At 40.8% G+C, this 23,208-nt stretch overlaps 1 protein-coding gene across 2 annotated transcripts in view; it reads left to right on the top strand.

Moving 5' to 3' along the window:
* Window positions 1-23,208, top strand: part of ACSF3 (acyl-CoA synthetase family member 3) — a 234,265-nt gene that overhangs the window by 135,706 nt on the left and 75,351 nt on the right. The window contains exon 8 of one of the 2 annotated variants that reach the window (XM_020989142.2): window positions 22,073-22,310. The exons of the other annotated variant lie outside the window; for it this stretch is intronic. Coding sequence (XP_020844801.1) covers window positions 22,073-22,107 — 35 coding nt within the window. The 3' untranslated portion in view covers window positions 22,108-22,310. Of the gene's footprint in view, window positions 1-22,072; window positions 22,311-23,208 lie in introns of those variants that run through there. 2 annotated transcript variants of the gene reach the window in all.

Here is a 23,208-nt window from a genome sequence, read left to right as displayed (position 1 = left end):
CACAAAGCCACCACACTGCTTGAAAAGGGCTCTGCAAATCATTCCCTGCCACCCACTGCAGTAAACCCTACCTTTCCTGCCTTCCCTATCCCAGACGTGGTCTCCTTCCACCTCCTTGTTCTGCCATCAGACCAGCAGCCTGGCCTCACTGCAAAGCTGGAGAGGGATTGGGATCTTCTTGTGATAAAGGTGCATATGTGGATGAGAGAAGGGGGAAGTGGTTATGACTGTTGTTTTTAATAGTAAATAATATAGTCCCTGTGGCCTCCTTAGAAGAGATTGTTCCTGGCGCTCAGGTCTCTCAGGGATTCAGATTATATTGCTGCTGTGGCCAAAACCCTTCCTCCTGAACTAGTGGAGCTCTTGGTAAGGGCCAATGAATGAATGCAGGGCCAGGAGCAGAAACTCAGGAGTGAGAGCCCAGCAGGTTCCCCTTGGGTAGCAGGGAATCCCCACCACTCCTGAGGTCCTCTTGAATCTCAGAGCTCCCACCCTAGAACAGGGAGAATGTGTCCCATTCTGCCTTGCTGTGATGAAGTACCCCTGAGAGGAGGCAGGATTGGGGTTTGGACAAGTCCTTAATTGTCTTCTCTCCCCCTCGACCAAAACCCCACCCAGGCACACACAGATTCCCATCCCCTTCTTTCCTCTCCTCCTCTCCTCTCCAGCTCAGCAGTTGTGGTCAGAAAGAGTTAGGTTAGCCTACCTGGTGAAGGTGAGGAGGGGGAAGTATATCTGCCCTCCCTATAAGAGAGTCTGGGCTCCATTTCTTACCAGCTTGAAGCAGAGAGGGATAGGGTTTACTGAACTGGAAGAGGATTATTTGTAGAATTCCACAGGGTTTGGAGAATGGATGTTTATCCCTAACCCCCAGGGAAAGTGGGTTCAAGACCTTTCCACCTACCACCCCCAAAATGTATTTCATATATTTGTGTGTGTGATACTTATATTATAAATTTATATATCATATATAATACACACACACACACACACACACATATACACATATATGTCTATGCATACACACTGTTCTCTGAAGTGCCTAAAAAAATAGAATGTCACATATGGCAAAATGAAAACACAGATAGCTCTCTTCCTAATAGATTCGCCCCACTACCAGAAGTTCTTTGGTACTTGAAAGCTTCTGGTAAATAAATACCTTTGCATTAATTTATTCCCTGATGCCTCTGTCCATGGTGGTACACTGTTAGCTTATTGACATGCATTCTACTGTATGTCCTGTTTTTCTTTTGTTCATTCCACCTCATTAAAGCAAGCTAATCTAGTGGATACAGAACTCCACTTTTATTATGATTTTAATTCCGTATATAAGAACCGTAGCATTGAAACTACTTCCCATTTTCATCTTAATGTATCACTGCAGCAGCATCACAAATAGCCCAGATTTGGAAACTTGACTTTCCAGTGAGACTCCCTTTGTGGCCATCTTCCTTATTTTTAACTTCAGATTTAAAAAAACGACAACAACAACAACAAAAACCTGCAAATATTTTTTTTCTCTTCCTTTAAAAACACTGGAACTGAAACCCTGTGAATTTTGCCAACAGCGAGGTTCAGTGAGTTGATGATGGCAGTAAGCAATGGGAAATGTGGGGCAGTCAGCTTTAAAAAAAATTTTTTTTAGTCAACACTCCTGATGAATATTTCAGTTGAAAAGGAATAGCATGCATTAATTATTGTAAAGAGATGTCTTTAGGAGAAAATGATTTTGAAATTCAGTTTAATTTCATTGTAATGCGCTGCAAACAGGAAGGGAGTATGTGTGTTTAATTGGCTCTCGGGGGTAAGGCCTGGAAGATGGCATGCCTTTGTCACAGGCCATTAGCGATACAGACTGCATAATGAGAGAGTACAATCAGCTCACAGCTGCCGGCTCCGACGGGGAAAGAATGATATTAAATAGGAATCAGTATAAATTAAACTTAACTCTTTCCCTGCCCAAATCAAACTTGCAGTTCAGAAATACTGAAAGGAACCAGAGAACTGTAGGAAGAGTGATCTCCTAAAGGGGTCACAGAACCACTGGCTAGCTTCCTGCCTTTCATGCCTGGCCCCTTCTGTCTGTCAGGTATTTTTAGAAATTCCAAGAGGAGTAGTTGTACTTAGCTTTCTTTAACCCTTTCCTTGTCCCCAGATTCCAACGTAGCACCAATCCCTTCCTCAGCAATGAACCTCTTCCTCCTGCTGTTTGGTACTCAATACTAACAACCAGGATTCTTTCTTCAGACTCTGGGTTCTATTCCAGATGCCAAGGGAGAACCGAAAGAGCCCCCTCGACAAAGCCAAGGGGTCCCATTTATGCTCAGTGGGTCGGTATTCTTAGAGAGCAGGGGATTATCAGTGCATTGAATAGACATGGTTGTCCAGGAGACTGCCAGTGTCTTCAGAGCATGGCTCCCCAGTCGTCCTGAATTGGTGGGGGTCAAACGAGTCAGATATCCTGCTCAGGGGTTGGGATTATCAGACATCCAGAGGTTGGGGGGGAGGAAGTAATTTACTGGGACTAGAGTTACTAGACTTTGTGGGAGGGGCAGGGTCCAGTAAGTCAGCCAGAAAAATCTGCTCTCCCCCCTCCCCCCAACCCTAAAGCTAAACTATGTTGTATATGCTAAGAAATTATCACAGAAAATCTCAGTAAAGGTCACCAGGAGTTACTAAAGGGAAAAGCATGGGATGAGGGGTAGGGAAAGGAAGAGATAGATAGACATGGGGAATGAAGGGAAGGGAAGGAAATAAAAAGGAATGGCCTAAAATTGGGAGATCCTAACCTTTTTTGTGTCATGGACTCTTACAAATCTGGTGAAGCCTTCTCAGAATAACATTTTTAAATGCACAAAATAAAATATAGGGGATTACAAAGAAAACTAATGTTGTTGAAATACAGTTATCAAAATGTAGAGGAAATTAAAAAAAAAAACAAACAAGTTCATGAAGCCCAGGTTAGGAACCTCTAATTTAATGCAACATTCCTGAGGGAGGAAGTTGGCCCCAAATGCAACACCATAGTCTTCAGGAAGCCCAGAAGGTGAAGTAGCAGCTGATCAACCCATCAACACAGATAGGAGACCACGATGAGAGCAAAATGAAGGCTTTTGGAATTTCTGAATCTCCCGTACATGCGTGAGACAGCTGTAGGATGTCTTTGTTCACTGAACTTTCCACACAGGGACTTTTTAACATCTTTCTATCCTGCTTCTCCTGAGCCTCTGGGTGGATTCCATGAGTGAAAGGGAGAAACAACCTCATGATCCAGTTGGGGCCCTCAGTCTCTTTGGTTGTAGCTTCCCAGAGGTTACTGACTCCATGACAGACGCTGCAGCATCAGGCTTCTTTGGAGCAGTCCCATACATGAGGCAGCCCTTGCTGTCCTAGGGCGTGTGTCTTTTGGAAGGCCCTTAGCAAGGCATTCACTTCAGCAATGCCATGCTTTCATCAGCATGGGGACTCCCTCGAGTGTAGAGCCTTCACTGCTTAATGGACAATCTTCATGAATGGCTGGGGCCAAACATATTTGTTACCTGTTGGCCAGCTCTGATGAGCTCTCTCTGAGTTTCACTGGACTAGCCTTCAGACCTCAGCCCCACACCATTGCTAAGCTTAGACTGTAAGGCTCTCCAGCTGGGTTTATACTGTGCTGGTGTAGCCTTCAGAATCACCTCCAAGCTTCAGAGTAGACCTTCGGGGGAAGGATTGAGGCAGGTACCATGGAACAAAAATCCTTGTGACCTTTACTTTTCTTTCTTACTCTCAAAGATGAGTATCATTCTTTGTTGAGCCTTTAGGGTTACAGATCCAGCCCATGGGACTAAGCCTGATTTGTAATCTTCCTTGGTCGGGGGGTTGGGAAAGCTAGGTGACATTGACTAGAATATTTGCTCCGTGGTGCCATTACTCCTCAGTCAATGAGGGTTTCCCCAACCCTGTGATCATTTTTAAAGGGACTAAGTCATGTGCATCCTGCTCTTCTCCACCCCGCCCCTGACTCCTTGTCACAATCCTAAATCCTCCCTACTTGGGGCCTTTGGGAACAAGAACTTGCTGGTAAAAGATCTATTGTTAACTGACAAAAACATTGAGGAAGAGGTTCAAATTGTGACCTGGCACAGGAGTGGTGATTTTTGTAACACCCTGTTTTGTTTTGTTGGGGTTTTTTTAAGCCTACCACCCTCCCCCTCTTCCCCTCACACCCACACCCACTGCCAGCTCTTGAATCAGAGAAGTGGCTTTATTTCCAATTCTGCAGGTGCCAAACTGTTTTAATGTGTCCCTACTGCTGATGAGAGGCAATTTGAGCACGATCACAGCAAGACCTTCATCTGTGTCAGTCTGTGGCTACACGCTGACATCCAGCCCAACCAGGGTGATCGTGGTGGGCCCTTGACAGCATTTGTTGAGAACCCTTCAGAAACATGTGGAAGCCAGCACTCAGCCAGAGGAAGGATGAGAGAGGAATGAATTTGGAACGGGCATTGGATGTGGTCACTCTATCTCCATAACCACGTTCTAGCATACTTGGGATCACTTACAACCATTCAGAGGCCAGGAGGTTTAGGATTGACAAGTAATTCCTGAATGAAAAACCTTAGGAGTGTTGCTCTTGTTACATCCCAAATTAGACCTTCACTGAGATTGGGAGAGTGGCCGTTCTCCAGAAATCAAGATGTTAATGACCGGGTGAATGAGGAGGAGGCTAAGAAATGGAAGGCAGCCAATAAAATCCTAAGTGGAAAGAAAAACCCTGCAAGTTCCAGGGGCCCTCCCCACATTGAATGCGCCATCCTCATCATTTTAAGAGAGCAGTCACAAAAAAAAATGAGAAAGAGGAGCGACAATCTCACCCATCATTCCAACTTATTTTAATAAATGCAAACTCTAATTGCATTTCACTCTAAGGTTAGTCTTCCTAACTGTTCAAATTCTGCAGCTCAGCTGGTCCTGTGGAAATTACTTTGAGTCAGAGCTTTGTTCAGATGAAAGTGGGGGTCTAAATTTTGCTTTCAATTTTAAGCTGCAACCTTGTGGAAGCCCTCAGATGATGAATGGCTGTGACTCTCACTCAGATTTTAGCTAGTGGAGGCAGGCATCCATTCTGTCCATTAATACCTTGTCCACTGGAGTTATTCATGGCTATTCAGATTAATTAGGGGATTTTGCCCTTTTATTGCAAGGAGTATTCCTTTGGACAGTAAATTGTAATTTAGAAATTCAGCAGAGATAGAGAATTGAAATCACCTATGTAATGGGAAGCCTACATGTTAAAAATCCCCATTCCTCCTTATTAGCCAGTGGTCTTGACCTGCCCATAAAATTTCATCCCTGAGACACTAGCCAATAGTTCAGTGAAGTGAGGAGAGTTTGGGGAGAGTTTCTCTTGGCCTCTGCTTTATCTGGGAAGGCACTAGAGAGCCACACAGGGAGAGAGTTAAGGACAGAACAGATTTCACTGGTAGAAGGAGCTCCAGGGAGGAACTTTTGCTATTGCAGGTCAATATTTTTTCTACAACTTAGAACCTTGGAGAGTTCCCCAAGGAGCTGTGGTGTTAAAGGACTTATCCAGGGTCGCACAATCAGTATGTGTGACACTGTCACTCAAGCCTGATCACCCCAAATTTACAGTGAGAAGCTGAGCCAGTAGACCTGGACCAGCTGCAGAATCTGGTCCCTGCCTAGTTAAGAACTGGTTGTACGATGCTTCTTTCTTATCTAAAGATCTGGCGGGGGGGGGGGGAAGTAGGGTGGATAAAATTCCATTTGCTCCAGCAGAGGGAATCATTTCTCCCTTTTGTTTAAGAAAAGCCCATTACGTTCAATCTCTTCTCTTGCCTTCAGTGGTTGTGGTTCATCTCTGCTAACATCATGCAGATAAGTGAGGGTTTCCTAAGGACTTTCCTTTGAGCTTTCCAAGACACAAACCTGGATAATTCTTACTATTCACTTCCCTGGGAGCCTCCCCTCATCAAGGGAAGAGCATGGGAAATTAATGCATCTGAAACAGATCCTTCATTCCTTGGTCTCTGAAGACTCAGGACTACTTAGCAATAACATCCTTCATTTCAAACCCCTTTAGTCCCAAAGCCTTTCATGTCTCTTTTGAAATTCACTTAGAATCTCTACATCTTGCCTCAACTTGTGAGAACGCAGAATTAAAGATGACTGCAGCTTCTTTCTGATGGTGCCCCTTCCACCACCATCAATGTCAGGCTCCCTTATTTGGGCAGTATCAGAAGCCCATTGTTATTCTCAGAGCATTAAGGCAGGTAACATTCGTTAGATAAAAGCCTGGCATAGAGTAAGCATTTAATAAATGCTTATTGATCAATTCTTCATCAGTTCTGTTGTCTGGTATTGTATATATCCCAACCAGATATCAGCTTTGGGGGCAGCATTTCCTACCCCCATTCAGTTCAAATTCATAAGCTGCCTTCACATTTTCTGTAGGTGAGTGGTGTCTGCTGGGACTTTCCTAAGGTCTACATGTACGGAATGGGGTAGGCATGGGGGGCCAAGAATCCACACACACCCGTAGACTGCACAGTCTAATCTCAGACAGTTTCCAAGTGTGCAGTTGTATTTTTGTTCCCCTGAATTTGCCATTTCTTGATCTTTTCACTCTCTTCTTTTTCACTTGTCTCAACAATAAACCCCTCTTTTTTCACCCTTGAAACATACAGTAGAGAATGTTGTAACAGCTACCATTTGTATAGCTCTTTAAGATTTGCAAAGTGCTTTACAATTATTGTCTTAGCCTTACAATAACCCTGGGAGGTAGGTGGTATTATTATCTCCATTTCATGGATGAGGCAACTAAGAAAACAGAGATTAATGACTTGCCCAGCGTCATACAGCTACTGAGTATCTGGGGCTGGGTTTGAACTCTGATCTTCCTGACTCCAGAGTCAAGTCAGTGCTCTGTCCATTGAACCACCAATGTAGAAAGAAATCCAAGGGAAGAGCAAGAAGGAACAATGATGGTTTCAAGAGATCTCCATCAGGGCACAGTTTAGAGGCAATATGGCAAAACGGAAAACGTGTTTGACTTGGACTGACTTGGATACTTGCCAGCTGTGTGATCCTAGGCAAGCCATGTAATCACCCTGAGCCTCAGTTTCATTGTCTCCGAAAAGGGGTGATAATTCTTTTACTACCCACCTCACAGGGTAGGAGGGAGGAAAGCAGTTTGTAAAGAAATGGAAGTTTTTATCCTTAGAGCATCAGATGGGTGCTATTCAAGACAGTCATTGTTTAATGACAAGGGGACTTAGTTAATCTTTTGCCTTTAGCCTTGGGAAACAGAATAGATGGGTGGAAGGCTCTGTGTTCTATTACATTTGGCAAAGCACCTTCATGCTGTATTAAAAAGTCCAACTGGTCTTTTTTCAGATTAGCCATGCAAATACATAGGCACTGGTGCCACTTAATGGCCTAAGCAGGTCAGACGGAATGAAGGACATCTGTCACTGCTATTGCTACTGCCCAGCCATAGAATAGCAGGAGAGTGCTGGACTGGGGAGTCAGGAGAGACCTAGGTTTGAATCCTGACTCAAAGATTTAACAGTTGTGTGTCCTTGGGTTACTCATTTCTCCTCTCTGAGCTCCAGTGTTATCATCTAGAAATTGGATATAATCATACTTGTACTTATTACTTTGCAGGGTTGTTATGAGGAAATTGATTTGTACAGCTCTCTAGATATAGGAACTGTGGTTGTTATTCATCAATCTTCTCATGATCCTGAAGAATTCATGCAAAGTGTTGGAGGGCTTATGGGAAGACAGGCATAACTGTGCATCACTGGTGCAAGTAGGAAGTGGTTAAATCATTCACTTTGGAGTTATACTCCCCCCAAAATGACTAAACTTATTCATAACCTTTGACCTAGAGATCTCACCTGGAAACATACGTACCTACTAAAAGTCAAAGACAAGTAACAAAGATCACAGTAAGTGACTCAATCAGTCAATCAATAAATATTTATTTACCTTTTTATGGCAACACATTGTGGTATGATAAAGTACTGGGATCAAACAGCTGCCCACTGATTAGGCTATGCTTGGGAGGAAAACTGTAATATATAAATTTAGTGGAACATTATTGTTTAGTAGGAGATTATCTATGAGAAGAATTTAGAGAAATTTGGGGAAATGTATATGAACTCATGAAGGGGGTGGGGAAGGGAGAAACAAGAGCACAGTCTGAACAATGACCTCAATGGTGTTGAAGAAAAAATCACCAAAGGAAGATGAGCCCTGAATTATTGAAAAGTCAGTGTAGTCCTTAGGAGAACAGATATTGAAATAGACTTTGTCTTTCATAGTACAGAGTTGAGGAGCTACTAGGACAGGAATATTGTTGCATTCATTGTCAGACTGGGTTTCAGTATTGGATATTTTTACTGAACTGTTTTTCTTTGTCACAGGGTGAGGTTCAGGCTAGAGAAAGATGGGAAATTACATAAAGACAAAAGGGATCAATGAGTGTATTTTTAAAGAGTAAACGTAATTTGCAAAGGATACAACTTTCTACTAGGCGTTCCAAAGTAAGAAAGAATCTGACTGTGAAAATTCTTTCTGCTACCCAGTTTGCTTGAACAGAGAATTGCTTCATTGAAAGATTCTAGTTTTGATAATAATAATAATAATGATAATAATAATAATAATAATAATAAATGAGCATTTTTTAAAGAAACTGTTATGTGCCAAGCACTGTGCTAAGTGCTAGGGATACAAAAAGAGGTTAAAAAAACAGTCCCTGCTCTCAAGGAGCTTACAATCTAATTGGGGAGACAACATGCAAACGAATGTATACAAAGCAAACCATATCAAGTGGAAAATAACAAAGGGAAGATATGAGTTAAGAGGGATGGAAAAGGCTTCCTGTAAAAGATAGGATTTTAGTTGGGACTTAAGGATGCCTGGAAAGTCAGTAAATATAGATGAAGAGGAAGGGCATTCCAGGCATGGGGAATAGCCAGAGAATATCTGGAGCAGAGAGATGGAGCATCTTGCTTGGGAATGGCCAGGAGGCCAGTGATTGAAGGGTACGTAGAGAGGAATAAGGTATGAGAAGAGTGGAAAGGTAGGAGGGAGCTAGGTTAGGAAGGGATTTGGAATGTCCCTCAAATACAAAATGCTTTGTATTTGATACTGGAGGCAATACAGAGTCGGTGGAGTCTATTTAGTCGGGGTAGCAGTGGCAGATTGGACCTGTGTCTCAGGAATATCACTGGTGGCTGAATGGAGGATGTACTGGAGCAGCGAGAGACTTGAGGTGGGCAGAGTCACCAGCAGCTGTTGCTGTAGTCCAGGCATGAGGTGATGAGAGCCTGCATGGGGGGGGGGGAAGAGGAGGGGAGGGAGTATGGGCGTCAGAGGAGAGAAGAGGACACGTGAGAGAAATTGCTGAGATGAAATCAATAAGCCTTGGCAACATATTGGATGAGGGTGGGGAGGGGCAGTGCAGGATAGTGACTAGTTGAGGATGATTCCTAGTTTTGAGTCTGAGGACTGGAAGAAGGTGTTGCTCTTTACAGTAACAAGGAAGGTAAAGGAAGAGGGTGGAGTTTAGAGCGAAAGACAGTGAGTTCTGTTTTGGACATGTTTAGTTTAAAATATGTACTGTACATCAAGTTCCACCTATTTAAAAGGCAGTTGGAGATGCAAGATTGGAGATCAGCAGAGAGATTGGGGCAGGATAAGTAAATTTGAGAATCATCAGTACAGAAATGGTAATTAAATTCATGGGATCTGATGAGACCCCCAAGTGAAGTAACATGGAGGGAGAAGAGAAGAGGGGCTCAAAACAGAACCCTGAAGGACACCTACAGTTAGAGGGTGTGATCTAGAGGGAGAGCCAGCAAAGGAGACAGAGAAGGAGCAGTCAGAGAGGTAGGAGAGAGTAATGTCCTGGAAACCTAGGTAGAAGAGAGCATTGAAGAAGAGACAGTGGTCAGCAGTGTCCAAATGTTGGATTAACAGCGTCATTAACTACCAAAAGTGCATTGTGCCCCATGCCCTATCAAGGAATGCATATATGGTCCTTCCTCTCAAAGGCCTCAGTAGGTCTGGAGTATGAAATGGGACACAGAAAATAGGCAATAGCCAAATAATTTAGAGCAGAGATTCTTAAGCTTTGTGTGTGTGTGTGTGTCATGGACCCCTCTGGCAGTCAGTCTGGTGAAGTCTGTGGGCCTTTTCTCAGAATCTTATTTTTAAATGAATGAAGTAAAATATGTAGGGTAATACTAGCACCTGCCTCCCAGAGGTGGTGTGGGGGTCAAATGGGGTAATAGATGTAAAATTCTTAGTAAACCTTAAATTGTTACATAAATACTGGCTTTTGTTAGCTATTATTATTTTTAAAAAGCAAGTCATGTTAAGAACCCCTGACTTAGAGAAAGGGGAAAGGCCAAGGGGCATGTTGAAAGGCCAGATGACCTTTCAATTGACCAGGGAAGGGAGCCAGATGAGTAAGATTTGACAGTTCCTCTTTAGAGGACTTCATTGCTAGCATTTTCCTTGCCAACCCCTTGGCAAATGAACTAAGCCTGACAGCACAAGAGGAGAGCTGATATCAAAAACCTCCCGTATGATTGCCAAGCCACCTCAGCCAAAGACAGACTTGTTCTTATCTCCAATTGCTTCCTTCCCAGTAGGTGATGCAGACCCATGGTTTCCTATTTTACTTCATTTGGCTTTTCCTCAACCAATCCAGTCCCCCACTCCCCACCCAGATGTCTTCCCCAATCCTTTTGCCTGGACTACTGATTTGGGGACTTAACCTTGTGCTGTGTTTTGTTCATTGGTCCCTCTGTGTAAGTCCTTGAGGGCAGGAAGCATGCTTTACATGGTTCTATAGTCTCTGCCTTCCCTCCTGTCCCATCTGTATCCAGTGCAAGACTTGTAGAGTCGTCCAATTTGGTGACGTTCTTTGTGTGTCCTGAGTTCCATGAGCTCCCCAGGCCTCTGTGCTCCCTGCCCCTGCCCCTCTTGGTGGGGCTGGGTGTACTGTAATGTAAAGTCAAGGCCATCTGATAAGCACTGCTAACCAGTCTTGTTAACCTGCCCCCTTCTCTCATGCATTTTCACATAGCCTTCATTGTTCCTCTATTGGGATCTCCAGCTCCCAAAGAGTAGGGAATTGTTATTTCATTGAAATAGGGAAAGTAATAATACTATCTTTCTTTTGTTTGCTCATTTTAGAATTTAATCACTTTCTCACCTGAGCTGAGGTTTGTCCTTGTGGGTCGAAGGGAGGGAGAGACAGAGATAACACTGGATGTGTCTACTTGTGAGGAAGGGGAGGATGGGTGGGTGGGTCGGATCACCTGGAAAGGGGGTGCATAGGAAAAGAGAAGGGCAGAGATCATAATAGTGGCTTGACTGTGACAGGTTCTACTGACAATAGCTCCCACTTATATCACCTTTTAAGGTTTGCAAAGGGTTTTTGTGAGGATCTTTTGATCTTCACAACAACCTTGTGAGGTAGATGCTAATGTCATCTTCATTTTGTCATGAGAAAACTGAGCCTCAGGGTAAAATGATTTATCCAGTTAGTGAGAGGCAGATGAACCTGTATCAAACTCAAATAGAAGCTGGCTTGCATATTCACTTAAAAAACCACATATTAACATTATCTGTGTTGTAGTGTTCTTTTATTTGTTTTGTTAAATGTTTCCCAATTACATTTTAATCTGGTTGGGGCTGGGAGTTTTGCTGGTTGGGCCTCTAGCTTGACACTTCTGTTCTAAAAATATGTATAGAAACAGAAATCTCAGCTATTTTCCCGAGTATGCTTTTATCTTACAGCCCAGGATAGGGCATAGCAGCCTTGTCCTAAGGAATCTAGTACCTCAAGGGAGTGCACTGGCAGTCGACAATACGATCACACAAGCACAGTTTCCCTGAGGGAACGCAAGCTGCCGTTAAAATTTGCCCATACATCCAGAAAATTAGAATCTGGTGTATTTGGGGAGATTTATTTTCAATTACAGGTTAAGGCAGAGACATGAAATAGCACTGGATTTGAAAGCAGTGCATAAATCCTGCTCTAAATCCCTGTATCTCAGCCCCATATAATAAGATTTTATTGATTGCTATATTGTATCTGTCAGAATAAAATTCACTTAATGCATGCATCCGAGCTAAGAAGTTAGGAGGCTCATTGGTAGTAGAATCTGATTCAGGAATCAATGCCCTTTGATTAATATGTTGTTAAGAAAGTAAGAGTTATTTAACTTGTTTGATGTGCATTTCAAAATGATGACTCATGTCTTTGAAGCTTCCTACTTGGGCTGTACAGAGAAACCCTGGGACAATTTCATATTTTTAAACCTTTCTTTCCTTGCATTCTTGGGTCCTTTGCAGATCTGTCTGAGATTATAATGTAGCTCTCATGAACTGGGATGAAAACTTATTCTGAAGACCCTCATTCACTTGACTGAGGGGTTACAGCCCAGGTGAACAGAGAATCATAGACTATTTGAGTTGGAAGGGTCCCTTCAAGACTGTCTTTTTTATCCAGCCTCCTTCCTCATACAAAAATCATCTTTCTCCTTTACTCCCTAAACAGAATTCCAAGCAGCTGGCAAACTCAAAGCCTCTTCCCAATGGAAAAAAAATATATATGTAGAAGAGAATGCTAAGAAGCTATAGAATATTTGGGACTATGTTAAGAGACTGTTGGGGCAAATGTGAAAATTAATCTCTCCATACTCAATCTCTAAACTTCTGTAGGTGTGTGTTTTGTGTGTGTGTGTGTGTGTGTGTGCGCGCACGTGTATGTATGTTTATGCATATATATGTGTATATTGCATGTGTCTATGTGTATATACATATATGTTTTATATATACACATATATGGAATTGAAATTAATTTGATTTTGAGGACTTAAGGCCTTGTGATCTTTGGAAATGATCAGGCATATTTAGTTATTATAATTATAATTATAATTATTATTATTATTATTATTATTAGTTAACAGGTTAGAGCATTAAAGAAATGCAGAATGGTATAATGAGTACACGCCGTGAAAAGGAAGGAAGGAGGGAGGGAGGGAAGAAGAAGGAAGAAAAAAAGGAGGAATGAACGTAGAGAAGGAGGGAAGGAAGAACTTCTTAGGTACCTACTATGTGTTAGGCAGTATACTAAGCTTTACCAATATTAAGTCATTTGATCCTCAGAACAAACCTGTAAAGTCCTACTATTACGTCCATTATACAGTTGAGGAAACTGAAGCAGATGGTAGTTAAGTGACTTACCACTACCGTGTTAGGCCAAATTTGAATTCAGTTCTTTCTGATTCCAGGCCCAGGTCCATTGTGCCATTCAGGATTGAGTTGTGGGATATACCCAGAGTTAGAGGTTGGCACAGATATGAAAATCTAGCCAAGCAAACTGAGAAAGAATAGTCAGACTGATAGGAATAGAACTGGGAGAAAGCCATGTTATGAGAAATCCAGGGAGAAGAAAATATTCAAGCTGAGGAGATGGTCAGCAGTATTGGAAACTATAGAGACATTGAGAGGAATGAGGAGAGAAAAAACCCATCTACTTGGCCATGAAGAAATCTCAGGGAACTTTAGAGAGAGAAGTTTCAGTCAAATGATAGGGTCAGAAGCCAGACTGCAAAGGGTGGAGAAGTGAGTGAAGATGAGGAAATGAAAGCAACAAATATAGACAGGTTTTTAATTTTTTTAATTTGCATGTGACAAGCAAAGTCCGTGGCAAAGGGGACAGAGCACTGGACTTTAGACAAACAGACCGGAGGTCAAATCTGGCCTCAGCTACTTAGTAGCCGTGTGACGGAATAATTCACTTAATCTGCATCAGCCTCAGTTTCCTCATTTGTAAAGGGAGCATACTGACAAGCACCTACTTCACAGGGTTAGTTTGAGGATGAAACAAGATAATATGCAGAGTACTTTGCAGACCTTAAAGCCCTCTGTAAACCCTAGCCATTATTATGTGAAAAATGACCGTGAGAAGTGCCCCTCCAATCCTCTGCAGTTCTATGTTGCTGCCCCTGGCTGTTGAATTTTTTTGACTGATTTAGTATAGTCTGGTACTGAATGGTTATAGCTTCACTTTTGCCTTCCCATTCATTGTTTCTTTATACACAGTGGAGATTACACGCAGATCAGTTGCTACTGACCAAGGCACAGAGGTAGTTTTGTAGGAACACTCTGGTAATGTAGAAACAACTTCTGTGCAACACTTAGAAAGTAAGCCATGACCTCACTGCCCTCCCCTATACAAATCTCTTTTACAGTATTGTCGGAAGGAATAAATAATAGAAATGATGCCAGAGTGCACTGCAGATTAAAATGCTAAATAATAGCTGCGCTTGCCACATTGAAATGTTATTCCTAATGCTCTTGAACAACTGCATTCTGCTCCTTCTTTTCAGGACATGTCTACATTACCCTGGGAGTAGGTTAGCTGTGATGCAAAAATTCTGCAACTCAACTCTGCTCCAGCCATGTGCATCAAGGCTTGAAAAATGGTTTCAAAAATTAGTCTCAAGTGTCAAGGCTTAGGCATCCACTTAACTTTTTTCCTTCTTTCCTTCACTACCTCCAGCTCCCACAGCTGGGAGTGAGGCGTGGGCCTTCCCACCTGCTTGAGAGGCAACCTCTGAAGTGTTCCCCTGTTAGTACTTCATTTTCAGCACATACCTTCAGGAGAGGAGAAGAAGATTGGAAAGAGGTTGATGGGGAAAGGTGAAAAAAGATAGAGGAAGAGAATGGGAAATAAGAGTATCTTTTCGTTTAGAGAAAAGATACCTATGGTATAATGGAAAGGAGACAGGCATGGTATAGAGATAGAACACTCGGTTTGGAGACGGTGGACCTTACTAGCTCTGTGATCCATGGGGACTTCACTTAACCCTTCTGAGCTTCAGTCTCACTATCTGTCAAAGAGGGCAAGTAATACATTGCTCACTTCATAAAGCTATGTGAATAAGGTAATTTGTAAAACTGAAAATGTTGTTAACTAGTATTAATCAGATTCTTTTTCTTTCTCCACTTCTTTGTAAATTGCAGGGAAGAGGGAAAGAGAGGGAAAAGTACAAGAGGGGGTGATGGAGTGAAATATAGAATTAATGGTCATAATAGTGAATGTGAATGGGATAAACTCACCCATAAAGTGGAGGAGTTGAACAGATTGGATTTTAAAGTAGAATCCAACAGTATGTTGTTTATGTGAAACTCATTTGAAACAAAGATTCACACAGGATTTATTATGCTTCAGGAGAATTAAAAAAAAAGCAAGGACAGTTATGATCTCAAGCAAGGCAACAATAAAAATAGTTAATTAAAAGATGAAAGCAAGGAAATGTTATCATGCTGAAGTGTACCTTAGATAATGAGCTAATATCAGTTACATATAATATACCTAATGGCATGGCATCTAAGTACTCAAAGAAAATTTAATCACAGTACAAGGAAAAATAGACAACAAAACTGTAATAGTTGGGGAGCTCAACATGACCCCTTCCAGACCTAGACAAATCTTAAAAAAAAAAAAAGGTAGATAAGAAAGAATTGAAGGACCTGGTTTTCTTTAAAGTTAAAAATTATTTATACTGATTAACAAATGGGAAAAGAAAAGAATATGTATATTTCTCAGCCATGTAGGGAATTTTTACAAAAGTTGACTTTGTGTCAGGGTCATAAATAAATGCAGAAAAGAACTATTAAGGGGCAGCTAGGTGGTACAGTGGATAGAGCACTAGCCTTGGAATCAGGAGGACCTGAGTTCAAATCCAGTCTTGGACTGGACATTTGACACTTATTAGCTGTGTGACTCTGGGCAAGTCACTTAACCCCAATTGCCTTGCAAAAAATAAATAAATTTTTTTAAGTAACTGTTAAACATATCATTTATAGACTATGATGCAATAAAACTTACAAATAAAAGCCATTTGAAGAAAGGATTAAAATATAAATATGACTAAATAAAATAATTTTAAAGAACAAATCTTAGAAATAATAATTTCACCAAAGAAAACAACACTGAGACACAAAACCAAAACTTTTGAGATGTAGCTTTAAAAAACCCTTATGAAAAATACTATATTTCTAAATACTTTCATAAACAAAAGAGAAAAAAACAAATCAGTGAATTGGGCATGCATTCTAAAACAATTAGAAAAGCAACAAATCAAAAAGTTCAACTAAACACAAAAATTTAAATTCTGAAAATCAAAAAAGAAACAATTTTTGAAGTGTGAGATTGACCAAAAAGAGAGGGAAAAGCTAGTAAAAGACAAATAGCTAATCTGATCATTTAAAAGAGAGAGGAAAAAAAACAAATTGCCATTATGAAAAATGAAAAAGGAGCATTCACAACAAATGAAGAGGAAATAAGGGAAGTTATTTTATACTATTTTGCTCAGTTATATGCCAACAAAATGGATAACTTGAATGAAATACATAAATGTTTTTTAAAAATACAAAATTCCCAAATTAACAGAATGAGAAATAAGAATTTAAATTATCCAGTCCCAGAAAAAAAAGAATTTGAACAAGCTATAAAGGAATTCCTAAGGGAAAAAGACAACCCAGGACTAGATGGATTTACAAGGGAATTCTATCAAACCTTTAAAGACTAATCAATTATAGTATTACATAAATTATTTGCAAATATGAGTAAATAGATCTATCAAGCTCCTTCTGTGAGAAAAAGAAATTCCTGATCCTTAAACTGGGTAGAGATAACTGGTTATGGTCCTCCATGCTCAAAGAGGACCAAAATGCCATCACTATATCAGGGTCAAGGTAACAGTGTGTCTGATTGTGGCTGACCAGACCAATATGAACTTGGAAACACTCTACCATAGATGGGGCAGAAATAGTTCATATGAACATTTGAATTGGGGATGTCTAGACTTGCACATCTCATGTTTCTTTTGAGCTACTGTAATTCTGCTTTGCTCATAGAGTCAGCAGCTTCTTTGATATGGCCACACCATGCTTGGTAATCCTGTGCCAGTGTCTCCAGTGTCTCACATTCAATTTCAAAGTTCTTCAGAGAGATCTTGAGAATGTCCTTGTAAATCTTCTTCTTACTTCCATTGTGAGTGCTTGCCTTATGTGAGTTCTCCATAAAATAGTCTTTTAGGCAAACATAAGTTTGGCATTTGAACAACATTGGCAGCCCATTGGAGTTGTGCTATCTGCAGTGGAGTTTGAAAACTTGGCAGTTCAGCTCAAGAAAGGTGATCTTCAGAATCTTCCTAAGACAATTCAAATGAAAATTGATTCCGTGTCCTGGCATGGCATTGGTATACTGTCCAGGTTTCACAGGCACACAACAATGAGGTCAGCATAACAGCTCTGTAAGACCTTCAGTTTGGTAGGTAGCCTGATACCTTTTCTCTCACACTTTCCTTCGGAGCCTCCCAAACACTGAGCTAGCTCTGGCCATGTGTGTGTCAACCTCATCATCTATGTGTATATCCCTAAAAAGTATGCCGACGAGGTAAGTTAACTTATCCACAGAGTTCAGAATTTCTCCATGTGCTGTAAGTGGTGGTTCCATGTGTGGATGGATGGTGCAGTGCTGGCTGGAGAAGAACCTGTTTCCTTGGTGTTGATTGTCAGGCCAAAATTAGCACAAGTTGCAAGAGAATCAATCCATACTCTGTTGCATCTCAGCCTCAGAGATTGCATTGAATGCACATTCATCTGCAAACAAAAAGTCACGCACCAACTCTCCTTCCACTTTAGTCTTGGCTCGTGGCCTTTTCAAGTTAAATAATTTACCGTCATTGCGGTAGCTGACCTTAATTCCATGTCCATCCTCGTTGAAGGTGTCTGACGTCATTGCTGAAAATAGAATACTAAGAAGTATTGGAGCAAGCACACAGCCGTGCTTCACTCCAGGGAAAACACTGGGAAAAGGTCTGGGAAAGCATAAGCACATTGTCCGTTATTCAGAACTTGTGCAAGCACGCCATCATGGAACTGGTCTATAATACTGATGCTTTTCCAGGCAACTTAATTTTGCCATGATCTTCCCACAGACTCTCCTAAGTAACAGCATCAAAGGCCTTGGTCAGATCAAGAAGTGTGTGCAGACCTCCGTTCTGCTCCTGGCCTTTCTCCTGGAGTCGTTGGGCAGTAAACAACATATTGGCCATTCCTCAGCCCTTGCTGATGCCGCATTGGCTCGCAGGTAGATAACCATCTTCTAGGTGAAGGATCAGCCTCTTAAAGAGGACTTTGGCAAGAATCTTACTGGCAGTGACTGAGAGAGAATTTCCCCCTGCAATCATCATAGATAACTGCAGAAACCAGAGAAAGAAAACTGTACACCAGTTCCTGGAATGAATATTGATACAAAAATATTAGCAAAGGATGACAATAATATGTTTTTAAAAAGAATATACGCTGTGACTTGGCCAGGAATGCAGGTTTTATTTAATGTTAGGAAACTATAAAAATAACAGACCATACTAAGGAGAAAAACATCACAATTATATCACAATAGACATAGAAAAGCTTTTTGACAAAATACAACACCATTATGTGTCATAAAAAAATGTAAATATGGCACAAATGAACTATTCCTTAAAATAGTAAATAGTATCTATTTAAAACCAAGAGCTAGAAGTAGTAGTGATGGTGAAATGCTGTAGGACTTTCCAGTAAGATTAAAGATAAAACAAGGATATCCATTGTTACTGCTGTTATGTCATATGGTTCTAGAAATGCCCATTGCTATAGCAATAAGATAAGCAAAAGAAATTGTAGGAGTCAGCAAAAGCAAAGAGAAAAAATTATTGCTTTTTACAAATGATGTGATAGTTTACTTAGAGAAATTTAGGGAGTTGTCTAAGTTTATTGTGACAATTGATTACTTTTTCCATTCTTCTTAGCATAAGAAAATGTTCATATGCATTGACATGAGTAAAGTTCATAATAATGAAAAGGAAAAAATTAGGAATGAAAGGAAAATATAAAATTATCATATAAATGTGAGTTATTATTAACCATTCTTAGCCAAGTCTACCTGCCCCAAGTTAAAAAATGATCATTATATAACCAAGCATATAACCCAAGGAAGTCAAAGACATGAACATAGGTCAAATAAATACCAGAATGTTCTTTTCATGATATTTATAACAGTGACCACTGTGTGCCAGGCACCATGCTCTCTCATTTGATCCTTACAACAACCCTAGGAGCTGGGTGCTATTCGTATCCTCATCTTACCACTGAGGAAACTCAGACAAATAGAGATTAAGTGACTTGGCCAAGGTCACACAGCCGGTGTGTCTGAGGCCAGATTTGAATTCAGTACTCCTTGATTTCAGGCCCGGGGCTCTATCTACCGTATCACTTAGCTGCCTAAGATATTTCATGTAATAAGCACTGTGTTACCAAAGAATTTAAAACAAAGTGGTTCCCATTGGTTTTGTGATGCCACTCTAATCCTCTCTTTCCTTCTTTCTTTCTCCCTTTTTTTCCTATTTCCCCATTGAATGAAATGGATTTCTGTATGCAAATGTGTGTGTGTATTCTTTTTTGTTTTGACCAGTTCAGTTGAGAGGGAGGTCCAAGCATCAGCTGTTCCTCCTCATCCCCTCTTCCTTGTGTTTGTACAGATGTTTACCTGTGTATTCTGATTATGTGAGATAATTTTCCCTAACCTTCCTTTCCCTCCCCACTGAGTGCATTCCTTTTCCCCTCTTAATTCTTTTCTTAAGATCATCAAGACGTAACAAAATCACTCCCAGGTGCTGTCTAATTAGAATCCCTCTGTGACCCCTGAACATGATGAGGATCAGGAGGGACACATGTATCATCTCCCCGTATTTGAATGTATACAATTTAACTTTAAACTCGTATTTACTTTTTCATGTAACTTCAGACGTAGTGTGCTATATGAATTAATGTAATGGAATATTGTGGTATTAGAGACAGAGGCATTCAGAGAATCATGGGAAACTTTGAATGACATGATGCAGGACACATGACAAGCAGAGCCAAGAGAACAGTGTATACAGTGGCTACAGTAGCATGAAGTGATCAGTAAAAGGATGGTGATCTCAGAACAATTTAAAAATGAGTGAAGGTCCCAAAGAACAGATAATGAATGTATTTCTCCCCTCAGGTCAGAGAAGTACTGTAGACACTGTCATTTGTGGTCATGGTATCAGATATTGTTGTTCTTTATCATGAGGGAGGGCTTAGTCTGGAGGGGTAGGTGTTGAAGACAAAAAAAACCTGATCAATAATTTTGGACCCAAAGTTAAATCTGGAATGTATTGTCCTTCCTGGTGAAGGGGTCCATATTTCATAAATGTGTGCCATATTCTGCTGCTTACGAGACTTATACTTTCATTGGGATTGGTCACTGATGCAGATTTTAAGCCCCCTAGGCCCTGGTGAATGGCTTTCAGGAACTGCTATTGCCAAGAAATTTCTCATCCTCTTCCAAATAAGAAAGGAGATTCTCGGGCCTTCGCTCAACTCATCTTCTGGTAACAGATAAACATTTTGTCACCAGGCCTGTCCCCAAAACCTTTTCATCTTGATAGCATATACCAGAACTAGTTTGCTAGCGGCTTAACTTTTGAGAGCCTAGCCTCAGGTTACAAAGTTATGAAGCACAAATAAGCCTTTAATAAAGGATTATTCTATGTTCTACCAGAAAAAGCATTGGGTGGAGTGATCTGGTCCTGTGATTTCATCTGTGGAAGGGAGTTCCTGGTGTGGACTAGCAGCTCTTCAGCAACTTATAACTCTTGAAGAGTTGACTGTTGTATGCACAAGAATGAGCAGGCTTATTATTCCCATTTCTGCAGCCTTAGAAAGGTCAGCCCAGTTATGCCATCTGGGTATCTCAGTTGTGATAGGTAGGGACCTGTTTCAAGTTGTGTCCCCTGGAGGGGCCGCCCATTTCCAGTCATCCTTCTAAACATAGCCAAGTCACAGTAAAGCTCAGCCTTCTTCAGTGGCAAAAAAAAAAAGTCAGTAATCTTGCTTGAAGAGATACATAATCTCCTTCCTTCCAATTGATTGGAAATAGTCTTTCCTTAGCACACTCCCCATCTCCAGAGACAAGCAGGTGTTTTCCAGTCAAGGGAATTATTTACATTTGTGGGCGTAACACTGACACCTGAAACGGAAAATGCTTTAGCCTGATCAAGGCAGCTTATAAATAGACATGCATCTAATTAGCATCCTAATATGCAATTTTTCTGTGTTTGTTTGCTACATTTGTTTCTCATAGTCATAAATTTGGTTAATACAAATTCTTTCTTAAAAAAAATTATTGCTTAATTATAAATCTCTTGCAGATGTTGTGAGTGACTTACCGTTTTGGTAAACCCATACTTGGAAAGATTGGATCTCCTGGAGTTTGAAGAGGGGAATTTTTTCCTAAGCCACATTTTTTTTTAACGTGTTAAGGACCTAGTAGCGTTGGCCAAAGCTAGGCCTAGTGAAGTCTGGAAATGTGTGAGCTCTTTCTGCCTCCCTTAATTTTGTTCTGATAATGCCAGTCTAGAGATTAGCAGTGCTTCTAACTTTATTTGTGAGAAAATTGCATTATGTGAAACTATATCTACTTCATATCATCAAAGTAATCTTCCTAATGCATAAGTCTGATTGCATCACTCCTCTGCTCCAAAGCCTTGAGTCGCTCCCTGTTGCCCACAAGACAAAATATAAGCTGCCCAACCTAGCATCAGAGAACTTCATATCTGGTAGTGAGCGACCTTAGAAACCACGCCATCCACCTGCTTTATTTTACATATAAGGAAACTGAAGCCTAGAGAAGTAAATGGCTTAGCCAACATAACATAATAGAACCAAGGTCTCCTCGGCCTTGATCCAAGAGCGCTTTCTTTATGCTGTGCTGTTTCAGGTCAAGCCTTTTACTCTTTGGTCCCAGCCTGAGTTCACAATGTTCACCTTTTTATACTTTTGTGTGAAGAACCTTTCCCTGATCTTGTCCTGCCTTCTCCTGGAACTGTGCATTGGTGCTCCAGGGCCCCCGTGCCTAAAGCAAACCGCCAGTCACAATCCTTCTCTTCTTTCACAGCCTACTTCCATTGCTGCCTCTGCCATGAAGCCTGATCCCCACCACCGTCACATCATCTTGCCAGCTAGAAGTGATCCTTCCCTCCCCCCAATGGCTCAGTTCTCTCAGTTTAACTGCTCCAATGTAATTCAGTCAATCAATAACAAATAGGGACTGTCTTGCTTGCCTGTCTTTGTATCCTTTGCTTAGCAGAGTACCGAGCACATTGTAAGCACTTAATAAATGCTCTGTATCTTAATCTGTCTTTATGTCTATTAAATGCCAACTACATGCCAGGCACGTGCTAGGAACTGAGGATACAAGTACAAAGAATGAAATAATCCCTGTCCTAGTGAGCTTGCATGCTACTGGGGGTGATGACAATTATTAAGTAATGTGTATGAGTCATTTGTGAATGGGTCTTATTCCTATCTTTCCTCTACCATCTAGATTTTAAGTTCAAGGTAGATAGATATCAGATAGATAGGTATATAGGTACCATAGATACATAGATAGAGATAGATGGATGGATGGAGAGATAGATAGCAGATAGATATATAGGTACCATAGATGGATAGATAGGTAGATGAATAGATGGATAGATAGATAGCAGATAGGTATATAGGTACCACAGATGGATAGATAGATGGATAGATAGATAGCAGATAGATAGATACATAGGTACTATAGATAGATAGATGGATGGCTAGATAGATAGCAGATAAATAGATACATAGATACCATAGATGGATAGATAGATACATAGGTACTGTAGATAGATAGATAGGTACCATAGATAGATACATAGGTACTGTAGATAGATAGATAGGTACCATAGATGGATACATAGATATATAGGTACGATAGATAGATAAATACATAGATACACAGATAGATACATAGATACATAGGTACGATAGATAGATAGATGGATGGCTAGATAGATAGGTATATAGGTACCGTAGATACATAGATAGAGATAGATGAATAGATGGAGAGATAAATAGCAGAGAGATATATAGATACCATAGATGGATAGATAGATGAATAGATGGATAGATAGATAGCAGATAGATAGATACATAGGTACTATAGATAGATAGATGGATGAATGGCTAGATAGATAGCAGATAGATAGATATATAGATAGATACATA

The sequence above is a fragment of the Phascolarctos cinereus genome, unplaced genomic scaffold (assembly GCF_003287225.1).
Source record: "Phascolarctos cinereus isolate Bilbo 61053 unplaced genomic scaffold, phaCin_HiC Scaffold_2;HRSCAF=192, whole genome shotgun sequence".
Taxonomy (NCBI): Eukaryota; Metazoa; Chordata; class Mammalia; order Diprotodontia; family Phascolarctidae; genus Phascolarctos; species Phascolarctos cinereus.
Note: the sequence above shows the minus strand (reverse complement) of the source record. Positions and strands in the feature narration are given on the sequence as shown.